At 35.7% G+C, this 19200-nt stretch overlaps 2 protein-coding genes across 2 annotated transcripts; both read right to left on the minus strand.

The window, feature by feature from the left end:
* Nucleotides 1–153: 153 nt before the first annotated feature.
* LOC120197981 (protoheme IX farnesyltransferase, mitochondrial-like) lies at nucleotides 154–3910 on the minus strand. Its single transcript, XM_039199386.1, has 8 exons — nucleotides 3473–3910; nucleotides 3259–3388; nucleotides 2437–2574; nucleotides 2173–2306; nucleotides 1584–1709; nucleotides 1100–1203; nucleotides 385–811; nucleotides 154–339 (listed from the first exon to the last, which is right to left on the minus strand). Exons 1-7 carry the CDS (start codon nucleotides 3802–3804, stop codon nucleotides 432–434), a joined length of 1344 nt encoding a protein of 447 aa, XP_039055317.1. The 5' UTR covers nucleotides 3805–3910; the 3' UTR covers nucleotides 154–339; nucleotides 385–431.
* A 1661-nt stretch (nucleotides 3911–5571) lies between these two features.
* LOC120197992 (myosin-6-like) lies at nucleotides 5572–18884 on the minus strand. Its single transcript, XM_039199394.1, has 38 exons — nucleotides 18744–18884; nucleotides 17985–18128; nucleotides 17538–17683; nucleotides 17295–17454; nucleotides 17074–17132; nucleotides 16801–16960; nucleotides 16419–16568; nucleotides 16207–16343; nucleotides 15959–16105; nucleotides 15752–15853; nucleotides 15317–15374; nucleotides 15126–15227; nucleotides 14648–14685; nucleotides 14350–14476; nucleotides 13835–14005; nucleotides 13605–13736; nucleotides 13401–13516; nucleotides 13201–13267; nucleotides 12803–12980; nucleotides 12522–12727; nucleotides 11992–12111; nucleotides 11534–11632; nucleotides 10309–11244; nucleotides 9226–9365; nucleotides 9018–9093; nucleotides 8900–8920; nucleotides 8702–8782; nucleotides 8413–8586; nucleotides 7926–8063; nucleotides 7542–7715; nucleotides 6872–7000; nucleotides 6701–6771; nucleotides 6509–6608; nucleotides 6348–6404; nucleotides 6164–6220; nucleotides 5995–6075; nucleotides 5814–5893; nucleotides 5572–5708 (listed from the first exon to the last, which is right to left on the minus strand). The coding sequence occupies exons 1-38, from the start codon at nucleotides 18882–18884 to the stop codon at nucleotides 5594–5596; spliced, it is 5190 nt and encodes a 1729-aa protein (XP_039055325.1). The 3' UTR covers nucleotides 5572–5593.
* Nucleotides 18885–19200: the final 316 nt, after the last annotated feature.

The following is a 19200-nucleotide window of genomic DNA, read 5'->3' on the forward strand; positions in this document are numbered from 1 at the left end:
TAACATAAGCTAAAACAAAGCTATCGAATTTAGAGACGGAAGTTGATTTATCCCCCATCTAATATTTACCACCATAATGCATTGCCTCGCAGACCAGTTTGGCTAAAAGTGTTGGAAGATCAAAACAGGAACGGCTAAGTGTATGACAACAACTTCAAAACCAAATCAAAAGTTTATTAAGATGTTGCAATGGATCGATGCATAACACATTTATTCCAATGGCAGCCTGCACGATTGAAGTCACTCGTAGTGCATAAACAGCCCAATCCCAATTACATTGATTTCAGAATAAAAAAATATAATCGAGAACCAAAAACTGTGTTAAAATCAGAACTTCGGAGAAAACGGCTTAATGGAGAATGGAAGAGGTTTCATGGTGTGTCTTTCTGATAACTTTGATTTGGTACAAAACTAGATGCCGGTTCGATACATCATTGATCAACATATGAAGGGGCGGGAAGAAAGGGAAATGGAGCGATGGATGCATATGCTACAGGTGGGTGTCCTTGTGGACTGGCAGTGACATACCTCGATTTTTTCTTTCGATCATCTTTTCCATTTGCAGTGACCTCTTCTGGGAATGATAAAAGCTCCACTATTCTGTTGGGATTTCCCACGACGCTCTGCTGATCATCGTAGAGACGATGAAATAGGAGGCCAGACATAAATACTGGAAGATACAGAAGGCTGGCATAAAACATCCTTCTTGCTTTTTGAGTAGTCCGGTCACGATAAAATGAAAATGCTGCAGCACTTATTGCTAGGGTGATGAGTGATGATTCAAGACAAAACCAACCAGAAGCAACACCCCCTACACAAAGAATTTCACTGGTTGATATATAAAGAAATACAAGTGGAAAATAAGATATAATAGTCCATACGGATCTTAACACACATTATAGAACTATTTAAGATGGTTTATACTTTATACAGAAAATTTTAAGAATGCTTATGAAATAGATTTTTTGTTCATATCCAATGTTCTACAATTGTGAATATAGTACTGAATCATAAAGTGTTAAAATTTAATAAATATAAATGAGGACAACTAGAAAAGCTGATAATGTGAAGTTTCACGTTTGGAATTAAGGTAACTTACAGTCATTGGCTATGAACCCCAAAGGGACAAGATATAGGCAGTTCCTGAAAGCCACGGCAGCCGTTCTCTGACCTGAAGCATCCGCAAGTGAAAACATCTTGTACCTGAAAATATAAGGAAACAAAGAAAACGAAGTGAAGAGAGGGGAAGAAAGACCTAATCAAATGCATCAAGAACAGACAATTCACGCGCAAAGGCACAGACATATCTCACATCTTATCCATGAAGAATCATCCCTAAACCCTAATGACTCATATGAGAATAATAAACTAAATATATAATTATTTCGGAAAAAAGTAATGCTGCCATTCTCTAAGTTATATCAACGGAATTGAAGATACTTAAAAATCGTTTCTCAAAGCCAAACCCAAATTTCAACACAAGATTATAGGAGATAGGCAGAAACAGAAACGATCAATTTCCTGTGCATGAAGAAAAAAAACAGTAGCTATGTTGAAGGGGAAAAGTAGTAAAAAAAGCTTACCCTCCTGCAGCATAGTCATCACGACACAAGTATGCTAGTGCCATAAAATGGGGTATTTGCCAAAAGTAGAGAGCTGCTGGAAGAATTAATCCATTGAGAGAAATCTGACCAGAAGCAGCGGCCCATCTAAAAAGTCAGAACAGAAAATAAATAAATAAATAAATAAATGACCTCAATAGTTTCAAAGCAACTCAAATCAAACTTATATAGGGTCCTCTTCCTCTATAACCTCTCGACATGTGGTACATATATGAATTAAATCTACAAGAGAGATTCCACATCATTTGGGGACCATCTATTCTTTTATCTTTCATTTCAAGACAAAGAGGAAAAGGAAGAGGAAGAAGAGGAGGAGAAGAAGATAAAAAAATATACACAACATCAGGCAAGTACGCATAATATGCATAGCATACTGCTGGAGTTATATACAATAAATTTTAGTTCCAATTTTTTTGTCTAGCACACAAAATTTAACAGGCATGAAACATGACATGGTTAACTACCATACCAAACATAAAAATGAGCAACTAGAAAAGTAAAATTTCTTAGATAGTCATCACAATAATTAATAGAATGAGGACAAAGTTACCCTAGAAGAGGAGGAATAGCACCAACAATAGCTCCAACCCATGTATTAACAGGGTGAATCTGCTTCAATGGAGTATACACAAATGCGTATAAAACAAGATTGGAAGCTGCAAGGCCAGCTGCCAACATATTAGCCTGCAATAACCTTGTGGCAGCAGCAACATTAGTCACTCAGCTGACATCATTTTAAGCATTGGGTGAAGCTAAAAATATCACATTTTGAAATTAAAGAAATAAAGAAAAGTGAGTGAATTGATCTGGCCACCTTGCACGCCAACAGAGCAGTGCCAGCAAGTCCAACAGAAGATGCCCAAGTGACAGCATGTGGCATTGTAATGCGTCCTGAAGGTAGAGGTCTTAGCTTTGTTCGCTTCATTTTTGCATCATTATTTATCTCAAAAACCTAGAGGCATGAATACCATTGGTTAACTGAAATGTCAGTCTATCTAGTTAATTCAGGAAAGTAACTTAAAATACAACCACCATGCTGTCACATCCTTGCAACATTGACCAACTCAAATGCAAGAAAAACATAGTGTTCAAGAAAGAAGGTAAGAAGAAATTACAATTTGCAAGTCATGAATTTGATTCCTAGAATATCAAATAATTTATAATTGTTTCTTTCCCTATCCCCTTTTGCCAGGGTACTTATCTATCCCTTCCATCAAGAAAGCTATGTCGATGGATTTAAATCATAACCAATGAGCTTTTGCACCTAAAAGCTATGTCTGTACCCTAGTTTCTACCAAGGTTAATAAAAAGGAAAGAAAAAAGAATGTCAAAACATAAGGCCCTTTACAAAAGTGCAAGCTTTTGCACCTAAAAGGTGCATCTTTTGTTATGAAAGAATTACATGAAAGGCAAACCTCAAGAATAATAATGCTTTTCTCCAATTTTTTCACATTTCTTTACAAAACATACTTCCGAATATCTAAGAAAGAATAATTTTATCAAAATATCTAAGAACCCTTAACTCCTCAAGAAAAGATTTAAAAGATTGTGCATGACAAATAACCTATTAGTTAGCATTCTAAAATTGTGCATGACAAAGCATTCAATGAAAACAATCAAATATTTAAAAGACAACCTGATTCAACGAATTAGCCGAAGCAGCAACCATCATGGTTCCAGCACAAGTACAACAAAGACCCGCCAAATCAACGGCGTTTCCACTCCCTAGCACATATCCAGTCCCCGAAGTCGCCACCACCAGCATACTAATAAATCGAACCAACAAAAAAGAGTCAACTTTTTTAATCAAACCTTCAAAATTTGCCTAAAAATCTTAACTGAGGTTTGACCTGAGACGAGCCTTGGAGAGCTCCCAGTAACACCGACCGTAGTAACGAACCAGCTGGATCGCATCACTAGCTTTGAAAGTTAAAGGCCGAAAGGCATCAGATTTGTTAGCGAGAAACCCTAGCTTTAAAACGGAGTCCGATGAGGGAGAAGGAGAGGGCGCTGCCGATGAGGAGTAGAAACGTTGATAAGAAGGAGAAAGTGTTTTGTCTACAACGGCGTTCGGAGTGAAAATTGAGAAAGCATATGCGTAATGGAAGTAATCGAAATTGGTGGAGGATGAAGAAGAGAGAAGCTTCGAAGAGAAGCTTAACGTGGTTGAGTTTCGCCACATGGTTTTGTTCTTTTTCCCAAGAGATTTTTCGGAGTGAAACTTCGGGTCTGAAGAAAAATTTTGGGATTTTAGAATTTCATTTTGGGTTGCCGAGTCGAGGAACGTCGCCTGTGGAAGTCTCCAATATGATCGGCTTTTATTGGGTAACGAATTATTCGAATTAATTCCTTGGGTGAAGCACACAAATAATCCCACGACTAAAGTGATGTTTTGTTAAAACTCTCCATTATTAAAAAGTTATAAAATAAATTTTAATTATATAATGTTATTTTATAGAGTTTCTGACTGTTAAAAGTTATAAAATGATCAGTTGATTATTTAGTATGTTTCAAACTCTTCCTTTTCCGTTAATAATTTAACAACAGTCTGAGTTGGATGTTAACTTATTAATCGAGATATGATATTTTTTTAGATTCTTAGATCATATTTTATCATATCTCAGTTAACATGTTAACACCCAGCTCAGAATGTTGTCAATTTTTTAACGAAAAAAGAAGAGTATAGAAAATAATAATTGAGTTCGGAACATAATAATTAGTCGAATGATTATTTTATAACTTTTAATAGTATGAGACTCAAAAAACAACACCCTTTAATAGGAGGATCATTTTACAACTTTTAATAGTCAAATGACTCAACGAAACATCACCTTATAGTCGAGGAACTATTCCACACTATACCCTAATTTGTTATTATAATATAGACTTAAATTTTTAATGTTTTATTTGTAAAAGAATATTAATGATAAATTTGTTATTATAATTTATCAGTTTTGTAGAGTTTAAAATATTTTTTTGATGAAATTAATATTGTATTCGCGTTAATTGAAAATTTTGGATCAAACGGTCGTCAATAGCATGGTTGATGATGACTAACGACCGTAGTGAACGGTGACATGCAGGTAAGGGACTTTGATCAGATTCAAAAGTTAAATTGATATTTTACATGAAGTTCAGGGTCAAATTAATATTTTAACTAAAATTTATGAGTTGGTACCATCTTATAAAGTTCAAGATCAAGTTGATATTGTAAGTATCATGTTATATTTTTAGGGTACTTATGATCGGCTCATGTTCTTGGAAAAGATAATTAAATCTTTAGTTTGCATATTAACCGACTAATCCAGATCGGATATTGCGGAGGCGAGGATGACCCTCTCAACCCAGTTTGCTACATTTGCAAATTGCATAATTCGAACCTCTGACATTGCTTAAGGGCTTAAGGGACTTAATGTATTATCTCACTAGATCAACTCGTTGTTGGTTGTATATAATTCATGTTAATCTATTTTATTATTTAAAAATTCACTTAAGATGATGTCATCGATTAATCAATTTCCATTTTATAACTGATAATTAATTCGTATCATCAAAGTCTAATCTTTCTCATCGCTACAAAATAAAAAATCCCAGCAGAAAGTATAACAAAGAATATTTAGAGAGATAATAATAATAACAATAGCAATAAATATAATATTTGCTAGTTTGTTATTTTGTGTAAGATCAAAATTTGGGGACTTGGGAGTTCTCCACTACATTAAGAATTTCCATCTTCTCCTACCATCACTACAATATGAATGCTGACGAGGAATGGCCAGAATCAACTACCTATAAAAAAAACCCTAGTGAAATGGTAAAACTGTTGTTTACAAAGAACTGTAACATTTGTAATTAATGCTGCAGGATTTTTACAGTGTGGTACTGTCACTAAATTTAGAAGTCTGGTACCTTAATCCTGTAAAAATTGCAGTGCACGGAAAAGAAATAATGGCGATGGTAGAACTGATACCTTAATCCTGTAAAAATTGGAAGGCTGGATCCTCCATAAGTTCTTCGGCGGCTCTTACTTGTGCGTACTCTTTGACTCGTTGGGAACTATGGATGTCGTCCATTGTGAATGGAATGCTACATTCAGAAGGGATTAATCGATTAACATTCTATATCGGAGGAGCTAAAACGATACTCTTCCTTGTTTTGTTTTTTTTTTTACTTTGGTTTTTGTTATATTACCTCAGATCATCCTCCAACAGGAAGGAGTTGCTGCCATCGTCGGACTCATCGGTCATAAGTTGTTTCATGCGGGAAAGGACCTGTGCGAACAAAGGCGTCGTCTTGTTATACCGTACGAATGAAACGATGAAAAGAAGACCAGGTAGAGAGAAATGTCCACCAATTTGAGGATATGACTTACATCTTGTGAAACACTTTGAGTGTTGTATTTGTCGTCCCTATAAAGCGTGCATACCCTATAGAGTTGTTGAACGCTCAGGCCCTGGTGAAAACAAGCAATGTAAGAGGAAGAAGAAACCATAACTCGAAACATTTCAGAGAATTGCGAGAAGAATGGAAAAGAGATTTACATTGCAAAGGTCATTTGCTATTTCTTCGTAGGTCATTTTGGATTTCTGATTTATAACCTGAGAAAGACAAGACCAGGTTTTTCAAAACAGAGAAATGAACCATGAAACAGTCGCATGCACGAGCTCAACACAAATAGTTGAACATGTCAAGATCTAACCTAAACCACAACCAGAAGAAACATACCAAGAACCCAACAGCTTGCCTTGTGCGTTTGAGTTCATCCCATGCGGGGCCGACATACTGTAATTAAACAACCATCAACTCTCAATTCAAATTTAGAAATTACCTCAAACAATGTGAAAGTGCCACCTTCAACAGTCATTAGTGGGAACTAAAGAAATTACCTCATGGTCTGCTTCGGCACACCAGATTTCCAGTTCAGCTAAGCCAGACTTCACATACTCTCCGTTGCTAAATGTGCAGCACTCTCGACGGAGAAGAAGGCTGTAGCAGAATATTTTAACATCAGATTTTGAAATTGATTCTTATTATATTATCTAAGATTAACAGGGAAAACAGACAAAACAACCGTTTACCTGTTAAAGAGCTGTACGTTAATATATTCAAAAGTTTGAGTGAAAATATTCTGCACGAATACTGGAGCCACCTGGAAATAAAAGTGCAATAACCATAAGTTCATGGCTCAAAAAAAGAGGAGGGGGTGGGGGGGGGGTAGAAAGAGTCCATCAGAATTGCAAATTATATACAAAGTTTTCTTTTAATATGCTCATCATTCTGTTCAGACACTCGATAATGGCCTTCCAGTGACTAGCTGGAGATGTATAGCCCTGTTCTTCGGACGTTGGAAAAGCAGCTCCTTTTGACATCCTAGGTACCTGACATGCAGGGTGATGAATTAGAAACATACAGAAATAGCAATTCAAAGCACTTGTGCAGAACATGATATTGTCGTGTAGAGACTAAATATGTAAAAGAATGGGGGAAATAAGCTTAACAAGTAGATGTGTTTCTCTCTAAAATAATAATTAATTTTCCGATGCTCAAACAATAAATCATTCGCTTCGAGAATTTCAAACCAAGCAGGCATCAAAAAATAAATTGCAGAGAAGTTAAAGGAGAGGAGCCTGTGATAGTTTCACATGTAAAGAGCAACCTAAAACGAAACACATGATTTGAAATTAACACACAGCAATAAATTTCAGTCAACAAGACAACATACATGATCTACAAGTTCAAACGAAGCAACCTGGAAAATTTCTTGTGTGCAAAGTACTATAGAAGCTAGGGTGATCGTTCTAAAAGTAAGAATCAGAAAGACCGCCATACTTTCTCGAGCATATTGCAACTAACATGATTTTAAAAGTAAAGTAAATATCATGAAAAGACACGACAATCCAAATGCGAAGCTCCTTGTACCTGAATACAACGAGAAATAAGAGGTGACAATTCCTTTTTCAGGTTGTCTCTAACTATTCCGTAGATCTTTTCTACATAAGCGGAGAGCTGCTGTTTAAAAAGAAGAGCTGGATACTTGGCCTCAACCTGGGTCACTATACCAGCTTGAAGATTGGCAGAAGATGAACGGAAACTCTGAGAAAGAATAACGTTATATCAAATAATTTTCCTGCATGAGTTATAGAATCATTCATCAAAACTGATAATGAATGTATGACAAGATTTTAAATAAAGAACTAATGTGTTTTGTTCTTTCCTCCTTTTGTAGGATAGTTCAGAGATATTTAAATCGGGACCATTTCATGCAAACAATTTAAAGACGTAGTAAATGAAATATCTCAATACTTTGGTCATCCTTGCAAACAATGATGCTGCAGCAGGTGGTTTCTGTGCTCCAACGGCTTTCAAAGTACGTTGAAGCAAAAACAGCAATGAAGATGTGTTTGACAGCCAATAAGCTATGTGATCAGTGTTGTCCTCATCCTGAAAATCATCACATGGAATCATGATTATTATATTAGATTTATTTTCCTCATCTTTTCAGTTGCTTAAATCTGCTCAATCAGAAAAACAAATTTTAAGAATCAGTTAATCTGGCATAAGTCCCTAGCAAAGAGAATACTCCAACTGCTTTTGAGTAATTCTTGAACAAGCTAAAATATCAAGATTGCGATAATAGCTTTTATTATTACCATTATCTTGAAAGAACAATAGCTTTTATTAAAGACAATAGTACCATAACATAATCTCTGTATCGTCAAGAAAAGGGGGGTTTATATTAAAGACAAGGATTTTATCTTATAAAAACATGAGCTTTCTGAAATAGACATACCACTAGTGCAGATCCAATCATCTCAATAAGACGATCAAAAACACTCGTCTTTTCAGCTTCAAATAACTTCCAGTGGAGAAGACATTTGTATATGGTAAATGCTGCAACTGGCTTTTCTTGACTGAACCCAAGATTCTGCGCCACACATTGGATCAGATCATCTACACTCTCCTGCTGCAAAGATGATACATACAAAAAAAATTAATCCCTAGAAATTTCACCTGATACAAACACTTGAAAAAAAAGAAAAGAAAAGGGAGAATCAATTCCACATCATTAGAATTCATACTTGAAGCTTTTCTGTTTGGGATCTCTTCATTTTACTATCATCCCTACCAAACTGTTTTGATGTACCGGAACCAAGTTGTGCCTGTTAGAAAGAGCTTTCCATCTCAGGATCATAGAAGCAACAAAGAACAAAGTGCGCAGATATATCTAATAAACTGAAGTGATAGGAAATTATTCAGTCTCTACATTATTCACTTACATGATGACCATTTTCCCGAGACTGCAAAGTGAAATAAAGTCCAATAAGGAAAAATCCAAAAAGCAACTGAAGGAAAATAAGGAAAGCATGTTAAGATATATTTCACTGCAGATGGCACCTCTGACATTATTCTAGCAGGTGTACTCTGCAATTTCTTGACCCCAGTTCCCATGTCCAAAATCTTTTCTTCGAGCCTATTAAAGATGTAAAAATTTATTCAGAAGAAGAAAAGCAACTTCCCAGTCAAAGAATGAATACAATTAACTAAACATTCATGAATAACATATAAACTTCAAACATTATCAAATTTCAAAATAGGTATAAACCTCTGCACTTCAATTTTGAGCTCAATTATCTTCGACTCTGCTTCCGTAGCCTGCTTTAGCCGCTCTTCACTAAGCTTGTTTGTTTCTTCATATTTTCTCTCTGTTTCATTAATTTTCTCTTCCAAGGAACTTACCAGATCCTGCAATGGGATTGTACCAAAAAATATTTCAAGAAACATAAAGGAAGAATACAAAGTTTAAAAATGACATCAGGAAAGCCTTTAGTCAAACCTAAGATCTTATTTGAAGCAACAAATGTTTAACAATACCTTCAGCTTCTCATTTTCAGCAGTAATTTCTTTCATCAATTCACTGTCAATAACGGGGATCTCCTTAATCATAGGAACTAGTTCATCAATGCTTTTTGTGGCTTCATGTTCCTCAACTAGTAACTCTTTTGTTTCTTGAACCTACAATGGCATTGTCCCAAACAAGATTTCAAGAAACATAAAGGAAGAATAACCAAGTTTAAAAATAACTTCAAGAAAGCCTTTAATCAAACCTAAGATCTTATTTGAAACAACAGATGTATAAAAATACCTTCAGTTGCTCATTTTCAGCAGTTGGTTTATTCATCAATTCGTTGCCAATAACGGGGTTCTCCTGAATTGCTGGAACTTGTTCAGCAATGTTCTTTGAAGCTTCATGTTCCTCAACTAGTAACTCTTTTGTTTCCTGAACCTACAATGGCATTGTGCCAAACAAGATTTCAAGAAACATAAAGGAAGAATAACCAAGTTTAAAAATAACTTCAAGAAAGCCTTTAATCAAACCTAAGATCTTATTTGAAGCAACAGATGTATAAAAATACCTTCAGTTGCTCATTTTCAGCAGTAGGTTTACTCATCAATTCGTTGACAATAATGGGGTCCTCCTGAACCGTAGGAACTTGTTCAGCAATGTTCTTTTCAGCTTCAGGTTCCTCACCTCGTGACTCCTTTGTTTCCTGAACCTACAATGACATTGTGCCAAGCAAGATTTCAAGAAACATAAAGGAAGAACAACCAAGTTTAAAAATGACATCAAGAAAGCCTTTAGTCAAACCTAATATCTTATTTGAAGCAACAAATGTCTAAAAAATACCTTCAGCTGCTCATTTTCAGCAGTAAGTTTATTCATCAATTCATTGTCGACAGCTGGGATCTCCTTAATCGCGGGAACTTGTTCAGCAATGTTCTTTGCAGCTTCACGTTCCTTAACTAGCAAGTCTTGTGTTTCCTGAAGCTGAAGTTGCAGTTCCTGAAACTCAAGTTGCTTTTCATTTATAGTAGATTCAAACCTTGCACTTTCCTGTTCTTGTAACTCTTTTGTTTGCTGAAGTTCAAGTTGCAGTTCCTGAAACTCAAGTTCCTTCTTCTGCATAGTAGATTCAAACCTTGAACTTTCCTTTTCTAGTAACTCTTTTGATTGCTGAAGCTCAAGTTGTAGTTCATGAAACTCAAGTTGCTTCTTATGCATAGTAGATTCAAACCTTGCACTTTCCTTTTCTAGCAACTCTTTTGTTTGCAGAAGCTCAAGTTCCAAATTCTGCAAAGTAAACTCATACCTTGCACATTCCTGTCTTTTGGATCCCTCAAACTCAAGTTGCATCTTCTCCAAAGCAGCTTCAAACCTTGAACTTTCCTCGACTAGTAACTCTTTTGCTTGCCTAAGTTCAAGTTCCTTCTTTTGCAAAGTGGATTGTAACCTTTCAGTTTCCTGTTCTAGTAACTCCTTTGTTTGCTGAAGCTCAACTTGCAGTTCCTCAAACTCAAGTTGCTTATTGTGCATAGTAGATTCAAACCTTTCACTTTCCTGTTTTTTAGATTCCTCGAACTCAAGTTGCATCTTCTGCAAAGTAGATTCATACCTTGCACTTTCCTGTTTTTTGGATTCCTCAAACTCAAGTTGCATCTTCTGCAAAGTAGATTCAAATCTTGCATTTTCCTGTTTTTTGGATTCCTCAAACTCAAGTTGCATCTTCTTCAAAGTAGATTCAAACCTGGCACTTTCCTGTTTTTTGGATTCCTCAAGGTCAACCTGCCCTAATACATAAATCAGTTAGGAAAAATCAAAACACATACAGCTTAGAATGTAGTTTAAAAGACAACATATAATTTTCCTAATGGTTCTTATCCTTTCTAGCATGTTTTGCTATGAGAAATCACAAATGAAAGTTAGAAATGGACTAATCAAACAGAGGTGACAACCAGCTTATACCAAACGGATATTGAAGTTGTTAATGAATAGACAGATAATTCTATGACAACATGGCTGGAACTGTTGTAAACCTGTGTACTTATAATATTATTATCAAGAAAAGCTCTACCCTGGTTCGTTTCTCTAGCTGCAAGCGCCATGTGAGTTCTTCAACTTCCTTTTCCAGCTTAGTTTTGGCTTCTTGGAGGGCACCAGTTTCCCTGGCGGCCTGCAGACAGAGGAACAATAAATTGAAACAATCATACACATACTTGGGAAGGAATTGTAGAAATTGAGACTACAAAAGATGATAACTTCAACAGTTGCAAGCAACATAAGCAGAAAGGGAGATGATTATTCCATTTCTCAATACGTAGCTGGTAGCAGGGACTGATTCTCGACATTCGTTCATTGTTATATAATCAATCAAGATCAGCAGAAATAACAGTAATATTCATATAGCAACATGGAGCACATTAGGGAATATTATCATTTATGAAGAATTTATTGTTGAAACAAAAATACAAGAATACACCCATGCAAAAGAAAATCACGAGCTTAAACAAATTTGAGAAATGAAAAAATCACCATTCTTAGCTTCCGTAATTCTCTACGTGCAACTCTTGCTCTCCAGGCACATTGTGTGGTAATTGCTGCTTTCTTTAACCTTTTATAATAACATCTGGCCATGAAGCGTCGATATCGAGTCTGTAAAATACATGAAAAAAAATGAGTATTATTACTTTTTCTGAACAGACCAGCATCAACGCACCTATGATAAAACCCAAAAGCAAGACTGCCCATTCTTTTAAAGGTAAAAATTGAACCTAGAACCTACTTGAGAACAATCTTTCTGGTTACAGATTAGGGCACACCACACTGGAGATTGCTTCTCTTTAGAATTACAGCTAGGGAGTGGGTAGAATAGAATTAAATGATTAAGCAAAGAAGCAAGAATTTGAAATAATGACATATTCTTATTATAAAGCCCACTGATTGCCATATTATGGGGAAATTATGCATTAACAAATGGTTGAAGAGAGGGTTAAAACAAGAAATCAGAAAGAAAGCTAGTACCTATTAATATGTCAACCACTGAAAGAAAGTTTTATTTTTACCTGAATTATAGTTGCAGCTTTTGTCTGCCTTCTGAATAGAAGCTCGCTACGAGCAACCATCCCACGCATACCTGTTTGAATAGAAATAGATGAGGAGTATAATTTCTTGTAGGCTTTCCTAGCAAGAAACCTGCGTGAATGTTTTTGAATTTTCACACTAGCAGCTTCTCTTTTCATTTCCTCATACAGATGGCGCGCCGTTACTCCTGCAAACAGGATAAAAAATAGAAGTGAATAACTATGACAGTAGATATAGGCAAGCAATTCTATCTCCTCTTTACCTCTACACAAGGCTTGAATTTGTATGGAAGATAACTTCAACAATGTATAGTATTTACGAGCCAAGAACGTTCGGACTTTTCTCTGTATTAGACTCGCTGCTTTTGCTAAAACCTCAGCTCGCAATGCATCTAGTTCAGCCATCTGACCAGCTCTGAGAAAAACTTTCGTTTTACCGATCTGCAAGCAGCAAATCTGTAAGGTACAATATTGAATGGTACAAGAGCATAGTGAAAGCAGCAATATGAAAGTGCACTGCGTGCCAAAACTTATGCAAGCAGCCAGCAAGCAAGAGATTTGGACATAAATGACATGCATGAACTACTTAAGAAATACACGGAATAAGAAAAGGAACAGTCCCAAAGTTATTTTTAATAAAATATATAAATACTGGGAGCACCTGATAACCAGTGAGATTACTCTTCTCCAGAATCTTCTTGCTAGCAGTGACCTCATTGTAGCTACCACTGAAGGACACAGAAACAGATATATGCACCTCACAGATAAGTCCAGGATTCTAGTAACATTATAAAGAATAAAAGGGACACCTAAAGAAAAGTAATAATTTTTAACTGCAAGAACAGATTTTGGAAATATTACCTCTTACTCTTAGAGAGAATCTCTGGAGCCAATATGGAAAACCGAGCTGTAAATTCACGAAACGTCTTTCGAGAGGGAAATCCAGCACAACTAATTCGAATTGCCTCCATCACTCCCTGAAGTCAAGTACAACCATCACACGTGGATATACAGACAGGCTACTTATCAACAAAAGCAAGGATTGACCAAAATATCAAAAATTACCCCGCAACGTAGTTGTTGTAGTACATTTTTGTTCTCAAATATTGCCGGCTTAAGATCATTATTTGGCTTCACACAACGAATATAGTGTGGTTCGGTGGCACTCAAAGTCTCGAGCAAAGCTTGGAGTTGTTGCTGTATAAAGCACATGGTATGAATGAAAATGAACAAAAATAGATGAAGCATGTAATCTACCTTTAACATACACACTAGACTCTAGAGCAGAAACAGACCTTGAAGGAGGAACCTATTGAAGAGAACTTTGATGATTTGGAAGTTTCCTCAGGTGGAGGAGGAAACAAGCTTGAAATAAAAGAGCATTCTGAAGCATGCAGCAGAGCTTGGTGCTCTGAAACAACATAATCCTTGTTCTTATCCAGGAAGAGATCGGTCTGGTAAGTAACCTAGAGTGCAAATTCCTTCAAGTTAATGTTAAGCAGATTTCGCAGAAGTAGATTCAGAATCACAACAGCTCATGTTATTTAGGTCTTGTTAAACAAGGGTTCTTATGTGTAATTTGAGTATTATTAGCTAAATGGGACCTTTGTTTAATCTCAACTGTTTGTTAGTCAAGTTTAATTCACTTTTCCAAGTTGGACATCAACACATTCCACAGGTATAGGACTAGTAAGAACAGCCAAATACAATATATAATCTATATTCAGTGGAGAGTAACAAAGATATTCCAGCAGGTTTATCTTCTAGCATGTGGTTCCTATGGATGCCCTTACATGGTAAAAATACTTACCTCGCCAGCATAATGATAAATGGTGAAGTCAGTGCGTGACAACTTAGGTTTACTGAAGCGTTTATTGTCTTTAAAAGTCTGATAAAGCTTTTGAGCAAATGTCTCGTGTGTTGATCTGGGAAACATACTACGAAAATAACAGGAATAATTGTCACAGTTTCAAAGGGCAATTGAAGCATAAAAAACTAATATTAACAAGAGTAATAGTCACAATTTCACAGGGAGATTGAAGAAAAAGAAACCAATTTTTTTTTAAATAAAAAGAGCTGATTTATCATTTTATTATTCTAATACCTACCAAGCCTCATCAAGAAGAGCTATGATGCCACCAGGTTTCTGTAAGCAGAAAAGAAAACATTAGTTAGTACATAAAATTTCTACTACTCATCATGAAAAATTAATCCCCCTTCTCAGTTTCAAAAAGATCCTCTCTATCACGATTTTAAAAAAAATAATTATTAATTAAATTCATTTTAGTTTTAAAAAAAGAAACTTTAAAATTTTGTTCCCAAATCTACAGATACCTTTTACTTTCAATGTAGATATTTGATTAAAAAGAAAGTTAAAGAAGGGAAGCGTCGAACAATTTGACATGGATGGAGTGTTGCTTCTGATGCAATTAATAAATAACCAACAACGAAGGAAAGATTAAGCATTTATCTGTCTATGTGCGTATGTGTATGTGTCTGCACATGTATATTGGCAGAGTGTTTCACATTATAGAAAGTGAGATACAGGTCATGAAAACAACAATGTAAAACAGAAATGCAATGCACCTTTTCAATAAGATCAAGAATATCTTGATTATCAATAAATTCTATATAACTCCAGTCAATTTCTTCTTTCTTGTATTCTTCCTGCTCCATCTTAAAAACATGCTGGTAAATGACAAGCACAGTAATGTTAATCGGAGCTTTAAAAGCTGAAAAAAATCCTAAATACATTAGAATCAATCTAATGCATAAACCTGATTAAAATGTTGCTGCAGCTTTTCATTTGTCAAATTGATGCAAAATTGCTCAAAACTGCATAAAGTGAAACTTTAAAAAATTATTTATCGACAGACGCAGATTAAGGAATTCACACTGCAAAACAAGAAAAACTGACACACCCACAAACATGTGGGGTGAACTAGCTTTAAAATGTATTTAATGCTGCAATCATCCAATCCAAGAAGACAAACTATAAACTAGTTATCACTCTAGCCGAGAAAGAGGAGTAATAGTATCCCCAAATTTGATCAGCAAAACCCAGCATAACCATTAAGGGATCTTTCACGCATTATGGCCTTGAAATATTGGATTTCCTGAGCAAGACATCCCAGCCATGAAAGTTATAGAGGGATGTCATGCAATAAATTGGTTTCGTAAATGAAAAAAATTAAAGCATACCGGTTAAGCACCTGTTTGTCTTGAAACTCTCAAATCCATAAATATCCAGAACACCGATCAACGATTCTGATGCAGTATCCTGACCGATAGAAACATTTATCTTGTCCACAAGCCTGGGGAATCAAAGTGCAAAATGTTAAAAATTAACTTTAGATGGATGTGTTGAATCAGTGTGTGTGTGTCTCCAGAGTAAATCCATAAGGTAAATTGAAAGTTACCAGTCAAACAATTTTGAATAAACAATTTTTGCCAAAGCATCTCTGCTGAGAGCTGCTGTATCAGGGTCAAGTGATTTTGTAATGCTCTCATCACGAGTCACCATAACACGTTTAACAAGAGAGTCTTCAAGAGCCTTCAGATTACACCTAAACAAGAGGCGGAGGCACATTAGAGTTTTTCCATTCACATCTATATATAAGGATGAAGGCGTGGATGTTTAAGGATAACAATAGCAAAAGCAAATTACTTGAATAGTTCTGCTGCGGTTTTTAGATGGAACCGAGATTTATCATCCTTAGGTTGAGAAGAATCTACTTCTTTACCCTTTACAAACTCAACATTTCCTAAATGAAGAATTGCAGCCACAACTCGGAATATTGCATCCTGACATAGCAAAGATTTATAATGAGAGAAAAAAGGTGAAATAATTACAACTAGATAATAATCAAAATGCATTACCTGCTCTTCCGGACTGATCCCGACAACATCCATAGCTCTCTTAGTTGCGAGATACTCCTTATATTCATCTACGCCATCCAGATCATAACAATTTGACTGTTTTAAATAATGAAAAGTTCGTGGATTTCCCAATTTGTACTTCTCAATATCCTGATACATGTATTAGAAAAAAGGACAGAAGAGAATTAGATGCCTCTTCGGTAACACAAAACCAGTCAACATATGCAAAAATGAAGCTCTCATGTTAGAAAATCACAAGAAGTATCATGACGGGCAACAACATGGATCTAGAGTAATACTCCCCCCCGGCGTAATTAGCATTAGAACATAGACATGGGTTTCTCTGTGAAGTCAAATGCAGAAAATTCGGAGACACCATTACCTCTGCCGGTGCAGCACATAGCATATAAAAGCAATGATAGTTTCTCTCTGGATCAGACACTTGACAAACACGAGATCGTTCTAGCAAATAAGTCCTTATTGCAGCTCCAGAAATTTGGCCCTTTTTATCAAATTGAATTTCCACAAACTTGCCGAAGCGACTGCAATTATATCACAGTCAGTCCGGGGAAGTCTTTCATCAGTTAAAAACAAGAGACTTTACAGGAAAAACCTCAAGGCATGTGGAAAATTCTAATCTCTATAGATTTCGAACCTTGAGTTATTGTTTCTGACAGTCTTCGCATTGCCAAATGCTTCCAGGACAGGATTAGACTACAAATGTAAGAACAGCAAGATTAGGAAAAATATAATATTTTTTATTCAAGCACCCTCATTTTTCAAGAAGGAAGATGGGAATCACTCAACCAAGAATGCAACATCAAATTCATCAATCTTACACATATAGAAAAACTAAATGAATTGAGTTTAAACTACCTCCAAGACCTTCTGCTCCACAGAGCGTTCTTCTGTCTTGCTAGCTTTCCCTCCCATATAGGCTAGATAGCGCATAAGACTCTTCGTACTCTCTGTTTTTCCAGCTCCACTTTCCCCACTTACCAAAATAGCTTGGCTTATTTTCTCATTGATCATATTTCTGTTCATAACACTTATTACATCAATGAGCAAATCAATAATGCAAAAGAACTTTACGACACGGGAAGCATATAAACACACTACCTATAGGCAGCATCTGCAACAGCAAATGGATGTGGGCTCAGCTCACCAAAAGCTGCCCCTTTGTATTGTTCCATCATGTGATTGCTGTATAAATGTGGTAGTCTTCGAAAAGGATTTACAGCAATCAAAATGTTTCCTGTGTAGGTCTGAAATAAACATCAGCGCATTTAGCTTAAGACAACAATACATAACTCTGAAAAACAGACACAAAAAATTAAAGCAACATATTCACACTCGGTCATCATGAACCACAGTCAAAGGACTGCATTAAGTGAATCACGATGCAAAATAGATGATCTGAGTAACCACTGCTATAACATGGCAATACATTAAACAAAACGAAAAATATGTTCTGGAACAGCTAATTCAAGCAACCCCTGCCAACTTGGAGCTATATCTAACAATAATAAACAAATATAAGAATGCAAATCCACTGTTGGTACTTACATATATTTCATTGATATCATATCGGCATCTTAAATTCTGCAAAACCCCAGGTTCATGCAAATATGCTAGCTTCGTCATATCATCAACACCGCATGAAGGAAATTCAGGGTCCTTTGGATAGACATTAGATGATTTGGCGACAATCTACACAACATGAAAGGAATACAAAAACCACAAACCTTTCAGACTCCAATTTCATGCACCCAAACAATGACTACATAAGGAAAGAACTACTACGGATTGGCATATATAGAGAATGAAATTAGATCTTGAATAGATGAAAAATACTGTTAGCTGAAGTTTTGAACCATGTTAATATTTAAGGAAATTTTGATTTACCATTGAAAGATATACAAAGTACACACAAAAGGTCAAAAGAATTCAAAGAAAGACCAAAACAAAAACAAGAAATAATTAAAACCATCTCATCAAGGAAATTAAGTAATAACTTAAATACATCAAAGTTCATTAAACTAGGGCTGCCAGTGATATCATGTTCACGTATTCTTCAGTTCCAGTTTAAAACACATTCATGTTTTATGAATCACAAATCCTGATCCCAAGCGTGAAAAAATAAATAAATCCTTCGCGCAAGAAGTAAATCATTTGGCTTGTAAGTAAACTGCTGTTAGGTGAAAATATAACATATTTAGATAATAAAAGCCATAACCAAAATATTTTTGTTTTGGCCTACACCAATCGAGTGGGGGTGGGGAACAAAAAGGCAAATCACATAAAATCATGAGAAAAAGCACTCACCGTCTTCCCTGATGTGCTGTTTATTTTAATATCATCCCCTTTAACTTCCGTCACTTCCCCATCTAACCAAGCTTCGTCTGGGTCCTCCACCCAAACATGAGAGCCAACAATAATACTGGATGGGGCAGGCTGTGAAGCCATGTTGAATCATAAGCATGTCAATTTCAAAGAATATCGACTCATCTCAAACAATGAAAATGAAACAAAATTGTATTTATCATGAAAGTAGATATGTAGGACCAGAAAAAAGGTAGAACAGTATCCGTGCATTAGCAAGTCGGAAATCATTGAATTTGGGACATTGGAATAACAAATTCAAGCTACAAAACATGATCTCAACAAAAAACAGTGTAAGTTGTGAATATTAATTCTACTAAGCCAGCTACTTCAGAAAAGACTGGTATATTGTTGATTGAATTGCATAAAGTAAATACTAACAAAGCTTTTTTTCTATTGA

The sequence above is a fragment of the Hibiscus syriacus genome, unplaced genomic scaffold (assembly GCF_006381635.1).
Source record: "Hibiscus syriacus cultivar Baekdansim isolate YM2019G1 unplaced genomic scaffold, ASM638163v2 tig00004779_pilon, whole genome shotgun sequence".
NCBI classification, from domain to species: domain Eukaryota; kingdom Viridiplantae; phylum Streptophyta; class Magnoliopsida; order Malvales; family Malvaceae; genus Hibiscus; species Hibiscus syriacus.

Coding starts and splice junctions, on each gene's coding strand:
- LOC120197981 (XM_039199386.1), bottom strand. CDS start 3,804: ATGTGGCGAAACTCAACCACGTTAAGCTTCTCTTCGAAGCTTCTCTCT. Junction 2,575..3,258: donor CGGCTAATTCGTTGAATCAG/GTTGTCTTTTAA, acceptor TCATGCCTCTAG/GTTTTTGAGATAAATAATGA. Junction 812..1,099: donor GGGGTTCATAGCCAATGACT/GTAAGTTACCTT, acceptor TTCTTTGTGTAG/GGGGTGTTGCTTCTGGTTGG.
- LOC120197992 (XM_039199394.1), bottom strand. CDS start 18,884: ATGGCTTCACAGCCTGCCCCATCCAGTATTATTGTTGGCTCTCATGTT. Junction 6,772..6,871: donor GCATATTAAAAGAAAACTTT/GTATATAATTTG, acceptor TTTTATTTCCAG/GTGGCTCCAGTATTCGTGCA. Junction 5,709..5,813: donor CTGTTGGAGGATGATCTGAG/GTAATATAACAA, acceptor TTCTGAATGTAG/CATTCCATTCACAATGGACG.